The following is a 7,500-nucleotide window of genomic DNA, read 5'->3' as shown; positions in this document are numbered from 1 at the left end:
AATACTTAATGTAAGTGTCTTTCAAAAGTTTGCATATCGGATCACCAAGGTCTCCACAAAGGGTCCGTTACATGTAACCCCGAAGAAGCCCCATTAGCAGCTAAATCGTGGTGCATTGTAGGGGATCCAATCGATTCGGGGCGTACAACAGGAACATAATGTAGCGGGATGGCCTCTGGTGATGATCGTGAACGATTACAGGGAGCCCCGTTTGGGGAGACAGCGGTACCCGACACGGGTCTGAATTCAAATGCGTCGGAATAGAAGAGCCGCCTTGAATAGTTCCCTGCAAGATCCTTGGTGGTCTCAAATTGGATAGAGCTTGGAGTTCTTGAAGAAGATTGTTGACCAACATCATTGGGCAATCGAGATGAAACGGGGTAACAGGCAAAGTGAGTCAGGATCTGCGTTTTTACGTCAGGGTCCCAGCGCTCGTCTCCAACCACTCTCTCGTTTGGAACACAACCGCTGTATCCCGCATGGTACTTGAGCAACATACGAGGGTCGGTTGAACTCATCACTGTGACAAAAGGAAAACGGGATTATGGATATCAATTTTTGCTTTATAAGCGTTTGGTTACACGAACGGCTGCTCCTCCACTGGCCATGTCGACAGCCACCGTTAAAGAAAGCATGCCGGGGTGTTACGAAAATGATAAAAGTTTCGAGTCCTCAAAACGATACAATTATGACAATTTGAAAACGTCTTAGTTTAAAAAATGCTATACTGGCTTTGCCGTAAGGCAGCAATGGACGAAATCGAAACGCCCTGCTACAGCCAACACCGGGCATGCACAACTACACCACAGGATTGTACTAACAAGTCTTCCAAACTTGGAATCACTTTGCGAAATAAGGTAATACCAACACGGGAAGCTTTCATCAAGAAGATGGCTTCATTTTATAAGGAGAGTGACTTTGGTGAGTTTGACGCAATCGATCAAATTCACAATAGACTGTTCGCAGTCCCTTCTGAGTCAGTCGAACCGCCCGCTTTAGTCAGCACGCAAGAGAGCCGAGAATGGTGATAGAGCGAGATCAAGAGACTGCACTCTGTTCTGAAACCGACACGTTCCGAATCACAAAAATCTGCTAATCTAATTAGTGAAAGTGATATGACAGATGTTTCCGCCTTTTTTTATTGCTTATGTAAATAAACACTAGAATAACTACAGCAACGGCGTGGGAATCCCTTTTCTGTGCATGTCGAAATCAATCAACTATTCGAAACGGAAACTGCAGAAAAACTACTGTATTTATTTGAATTTAATGAGCGACACTCCAAAGCCCGGTAAAAAGAGAGGTAGAAAACCCAAGAAGAGAGAGGCCTCAGATTTTTGCCGGATTGCAAAATACATGTTGAATTGAATGTTTAGTGTTTTGGAAAGTTACGACGGTGCGATGTTCGTCTACAACTATCAAGGACAACTTCTTGTTTGGAACGGACGACTCATCTACCATTAAACCAGTGAAGTCAGAAGACTGAGCTTGTTGTGCACAAAAGATGACTCAATACTTGTTTGAAGCCATGTCCTTTAACAAATTCCCCTTCTCGAAGGCAACTACCCATAGATAATCGTTTGACCGAATCACAGCGACGAGGCTTGACGAGGAACGAATACGACGACAGGTGGCGTTTGATTTGGGTCACCCGTATCCTTTAAGAGAACAAAGCCCTCATAAATAATGGTCTTGCCGAAATCAGTTGGTAGCACACCCATAACATACTTGCCCTATAGGAGAGCTTCGATCGCAAGTTTCTAGTCTCGTGTGGGTTCAACGTGCTAGACATTTTAAGGGATAAATGAGCCATACCGTGCTTATCTTTCCCCAGGGAAAATCAAAGACAGATTGGCGTCGCAATCTGACAAGAAATAATTTATTCGTCAAAAAGATCTGACAGAGATCCAAATTTCCCGTTGCTGGTGCAACGGGTAATTCTGAACGCGTCGGTTGCAGAAGAGCGTGCAGTCCCCATATGTCGCTATATGACCATTCTCCCCTCCGCCAGTCTGACTAAAGCGGGCAGTTCGACTGACTCAGAAAGGAGTGCAAGCAGTCTAAATTCACATAGTCGAATTCTCATACAAAGGATCGATAGTGACAGGGAGGAGGTAGTGAGATCGATGAGGAGGGGAAGGGTGGTGGCTGTGTTAGAACCTCGAGCCAACTTAATTTGCTTGACTGGCAGTAATAAAACCCCTCCTTCGTTTTATCTGGTCATTTTCTTTTTCTTTTCTTTCTTTTTCTTTTCCTTTTTTGAGAAGTTTTTCCCTTTTTTTTTCATTTGGTCGAATCGTAGTAGTAGTAGTAAGATTTTATTTAAACAAAGAAAATCATCAGTTCAGTTAAGCTTTACAAGTTAAAAACTAAAACTATTTACAACTGCTTTACATGACTGCCGTGTAGAAATCCGATATGCTGGATACCTTCTCCAAGTTTCGCTTAAATTGATCAACAGATCCAACATTCTTTAAGCTATTGGGCAAGCGATTCCATAATGTGGCCCCGCTATAGGAGAAACTTCGCTTTAAATACATAGTTCTCGGTTTTGGCAAAGCCAGTTTTCCCTCAGAGTTTCTCAGGTTACAATTAGAGTAACACTGAGTGAAAAGACGCTGAAGATAATCCGGGGCATGTCCATTTATTGTCTTATACATCATTACCGCTTTCCGTTTCATTCGTCGAATTGATAGCCTCTCCCAGTTAAGGGTGGTTAGGAGGTGGTTCGAGTTCGTATCAAAAGGCAATTTTGTAATTACTCTAGCTGCACTATTCTGCATTTTGTGGAGCTTATCACTCAGGTAGCCACTCAAACAGTCCCAAACAGGGCTGCAATAATCTAAATATGGCACAATCAGAACGTTATAAATTTGAATGGCAGTTTCTTTCAGAATAAAGGGTCGCACACGTTTGAGGGCACCTATAGCTGAGGATACGTTTTTGCATATTTCTTCAACGAGTTTGCACCAAATAAGGTGAGCATCTATGGTAACGCCCAGGGATTTGGTATGTTCAACCTTCTTGATGATTTGATCGTCAATTCTTATTTCAACGTCCTCATTTTGGACAGATAATCTCTGCCTTGACCCAATAATCATTTCAGTTTTGGCAACATTTAAACTAAGCTTGTTGGCTCTCAGCCAGCAGCTCAATTTACTTAGTTCAGGGATCAAGGACTGTTTGAGCTCCGTTAACGTTTTAGCCGCTGGTGTAATGTTTGTGTCATCAGTAAACACCCTTTCAGCCAGTTAAGAAGACAGTTGACAGAGGCCTTGCGACTACCACCTTAAAGCTATTAGGTACTACTATCCTCCGATGTGACGTTCCAATTGCCGGGCAATTTCAAACAAGAATGCCTTTCCAGCTGTTCCGAACGACATCTGCCATTACCAGTGATTTAGATTTTCATTAAATTAACTGCTATAGAAATAAGCTCCTTACAGTTTAATTATGAAAATATACCCCAGCACCGCTCAGTTACATATTAACTTGTCATTAGATGTCAGCCGGCTTTCCTCACCGGTTCGTTGGTGTCTCAGCATACGAAGGTGATGTACAGTCATCTCCAAAATGTCGGCCTTTTCCAGTTTGGTATATCTTGAAATCTGCAAATCACAAACCAGAAATTAAGAAAAAAAAACCAGTTTTGTTTGCATGTGACAACTTTGACGTATGGAACCTTAATTTTACTGACTATGCATATCCAATTTGAGAAAGGCTACAATTGACAGTTTGTCATAGGATAGTCTTCTTCATGCGTCCACAAGGGCACGTTGTCCATCATACCGGCGCAATTGCAATATACCATAAACTTTGACTTGATTGCTTATTTACCAAAAATGCCACCAAGATAAATACCGCATGAAATTTGGCTTTAGCGAACTTGGAATTTGGCTTTAGCGAACTTTAGTTTCGCGCATAGGATGCGAGTTTTTTTGTTGTTGTTCACACTTACAACGGCTACATTTCAAAACTTGAAGCGCGTGTTTAGAACGAAAAACAAATGGCGTCCTATTAAAACCTAGGGATCGCTAAATAAACGAAATGTTACATAATTATTCAAACTTCAAATATTGAATGTTAAATGAGTGGATTTTTTCCAACTTTCTTTGAAAGGGCTTCAGTCCGGCATGACTATTCCGGGCGTGGGGGTGAGGGAGGGGGGGGGGGGGGGGGTGAGTAGGGTAGGGGTAGGGGGTGAAGGTTTCAATAGCTGACACAACCCAAACCTTTACAAAAATGCTAACCTTGGGCCTAAACACTCTGCTTTAGATAATGTTTAGGACTAAGGTTAGCATTAATGGAGAGGTTTGGGTTGTTTCAGCTCTTGTACCCCTCACCCCCTACCCCTCATCCCTACCCCCACCCCCGGAATAGTCATGCCGCTTCAGTTCGCGCCCTTGCTGCGGTGATCCTTCGCTTAAGAAAAGGAAAAAGTAACCGCTTTTCTCACTACTGAATTTAACAAGACAATCATAACTAGTTGTCTTGACGAGATGAAAACTCTTATTGTTTCCACGAAGCAAACAGAAAAAAGAAGTACTTCTGATGAAAAATAAGGGACAGTAGAGTAGAACCCAACGAAGCCTTCTCACAAAACAGCATGATACCAGTTTTAAAATTAAATTCCAAAAATAGAACATGTAACTTTAGCATTTTATCAAACTTGCATGTCAGCAGGACAGAAAAATAAAGGACTGCTTCCGAAACAAAAGAAAGAGATTAACATAAAACGCTTCCCCGACAAATGAATAACTTTTTTATGTTCTCTTCTACTTTTTTTTTCATTTTTGATGACAATTATACTTACATCTCTGTTCTGAGCTTGGAGAACAAGTTTCTTGAGTTCTTCGAGACTGCGGTTAATTCGCTCGCGCCTTCTTTTTTCCATAACTGGTTTAGAACACTACGCAAAAAAAAAAAGCAAAAGACAAAACACTGACAAATCCATTTCAAAACATTAGTAAATAACTTGATACTTGACCATTAATCTTCTTGACTGAACCGCGCAGTCCTCTAACTGACTTGTACGAAAGAGACTAATTATATTTCCTGATGCAAACATTTCCTGACATATTAAATCGTTATTATTTTCTTAAAATCATTACCGCTTTCGTCCTCATAAAAGAGGGGGGATGCTAAAAAAGACCGTTGAGATGTTGTTACCTTTTTCCTTTCCGAGTGTCTATCTTTTATGGCCGATGCAGATTCTTGAACCATAATTCTTATTTTCGCTTTGTATTGCCGATTTCAAGCAATAAGTATGGCGCGATATCTTACCCCTACTAACCTAAGTGACAAATGAACACCAAAGCAATCAATATGACCTTTATTTACTTATCCAGCCGTGGGAAAATCTCTCATTCCGAGTTCCCAACCTCATCGTATTATACTTGTATTTTGTTTTAAAAAAAGGGTTCGCATTTTTGTCGGATAAAAGGTACGTTAGCGTTTATTGGCAGCTGAGAGAAAAACAGCGTGAGAACCGGACGATATGATTGGATAATTGCGATCGATGACAAAGAACCCTCAGCACGCGCTATGCAAATAAGGCAAAAGGTGCAAGCGCGCAGGAACGTACACTCGTGCGACAAAATGACAGTCTCGTGCGATTTGACAAAACGTTTTATTACGTCAATTCGGGCACATAAACGGATTTAAAATCTGCGACTTTTAAAGGCTACGAACCAAATTTCCGAGACTTAAACGGATGCTTATTAATCGAATCTCTTTCCTTTTGCGCACTCTTTTCATGGGCAATTTTTTCCTCTGCTGCGAGACTCACCCAGATAGAGCTTAAACCTGAGCCGTGAGAACGAATCCTGCTAATTGGCTATAAAAAAAAGCAAACAATTAAGCTTTGGAATGATCAGCCAGGGAATAGACTCGTGATACAATGGGAAACCTCAGCGGGTCATTGTAGGATATGTAATGCATATTGTAAATAAAACATTACTCGGTCTGCTTCTGGAGCACGTGTTTGCTTTTGTGAGACAAGTGTGTATTGTTCAACGATATTGTTCCTCACACCCGCTCAACACAAAAGATCTCTGCGTTGCAAAACGACACGACTCTAACAGAACAATGACATCAAAAGTTTCCCACGCATAGAAGCCAATATGCCGTCACATTCAGTTCCTTCAACGCAAAATTTCTACCTCCCAAAAAGATTTAATGCACTTCCAATGCTGTCATTCACAATGACTACGGCCCAAAAGAGATGCACACGCCCCCGTCTTTCTGATGATTAAGTCTTCGTTTGCCCCATTTTATAAAAACAATGTCGGATAGAAATCTCGATAGTCAACTTAAAACAAACATGGCATCCCATTAATACAATGAAAACCTCTCCCCCGTTTAATGAAACGACATAAAATAAATATCGAGTTTTTTAATGATCTAAACCCGGAAAATAATTTGAAATGAAGCGAGAACAAAAACAAATAGAAAGAGACAAAGGATAGTTTTCAACAGACATATTTCATTTAGTCGAAAGAAAAAACAGCTTCAAAATAATAAAAGTAACAAGGACAGGGGCATATAGCCGATTGGTGGTAAAAATAAGAGCTTCATTTGTTAAATAACTGTTATCAAACGAATGCGAGGCTGATTAGGGGAAATCGGGGCAGGTCTGATCCGAGGTGTGATCTAAAATGCTCCGATTTATGTTAAAGGCTTGTTTCTCTATCAAATCTATAAGCACACAAAACGCAGGGGACGTACGATTTCCTGCATGATGCTAAGTAATTGGTCTATGATATTCTTTTCTGTCTCCTATCTACGACAGCCGGAAGTAAGTCGCACAGCGGACGCTTCGATCTCCTTACGAAAGCCAAAAACTCCCTTTTTAACGTTGATACCAACCGCACACACTAAAACAGAAACCGTTTGGCAGTTGGTATTCGTTGCAAGCGATTATCATGAAAAACGCCAGTAATTTCATCGCCGGTCAGACGCTAAGGAGTCAAGTCTGTTCGAAAATTATTGGCAAAAGGAATACTTCACAGTTTGAAGACCACTAAATTATAGCTTCCAGTTGCAGCTGGAACGTAAACATCACCTAGTTACACAAAAAGACTGCCTCGGGAGAGGCAGGCAAGGTCAAACTTTCAAACAATAGCGATGATTCTTGGGCTAAAGCAAAGTACCTTCCGCTCAATAATTACCTTTTAATGTGTCTATGATTAAATCAGTAACCTTCTAAAATGTGATCGATTGCTTTTTTTCACTCTCTCCCGTCGTAATTTCATTCAGTAATTATTATACGTTGCCGTTAGCTCAATAAAATTGAACCCTCCCGACTTCAAAGAGAACTAGTTTTACACTGTTAAAAAAACATATTACCACATCACTGAATGACGAGCAAAGAAAGGGAACAACCAAAGAAAAGGGGGAAAAGGAAATAATCTAATAGGCAGCTATCACATTCGTCGTCTTTCATGGACCGAAAAACGTGGACTTAATCGGCTTAAGAATTTCTTAAAAGAGTCGTTCACT

At 40.9% G+C, this 7,500-nt stretch overlaps 1 protein-coding gene across 1 annotated transcript in view; it reads right to left on the bottom strand.

Moving 5' to 3' along the window:
• LOC138018607 (transcription factor HES-2-like) overlaps nucleotides 1-5,373 on the bottom strand; it is a 5,889-nt gene extending 516 nt beyond the window's left edge. Inside the window, exons 1-4 of the mRNA XM_068865299.1 lie at nucleotides 5,170-5,373; nucleotides 4,814-4,909; nucleotides 3,524-3,608; nucleotides 1-520 (exon numbers count right to left, since the gene is read on the bottom strand). The exon at nucleotides 1-520 is cut by the window's left edge and continues 516 nt beyond it. Coding sequence (XP_068721400.1) covers nucleotides 42-520; nucleotides 3,524-3,608; nucleotides 4,814-4,909; nucleotides 5,170-5,223 — 714 coding nt within the window. The 5' untranslated portion in view covers nucleotides 5,224-5,373 and the 3' untranslated portion in view covers nucleotides 1-41. The remainder of the gene's footprint in view (nucleotides 521-3,523; nucleotides 3,609-4,813; nucleotides 4,910-5,169) is intronic.
• Nucleotides 5,374-7,500: the final 2,127 nt, after the last annotated feature.

This window comes from Montipora capricornis, chromosome 10 (assembly GCF_036669925.1).
Source record: "Montipora capricornis isolate CH-2021 chromosome 10, ASM3666992v2, whole genome shotgun sequence".
NCBI lineage: Eukaryota > Metazoa > Cnidaria > Anthozoa > Scleractinia > Acroporidae > Montipora > Montipora capricornis.
The sequence above is the reverse complement of the archived record's forward strand: the minus strand, read 5'-3'. Positions and strand labels throughout refer to the sequence as shown.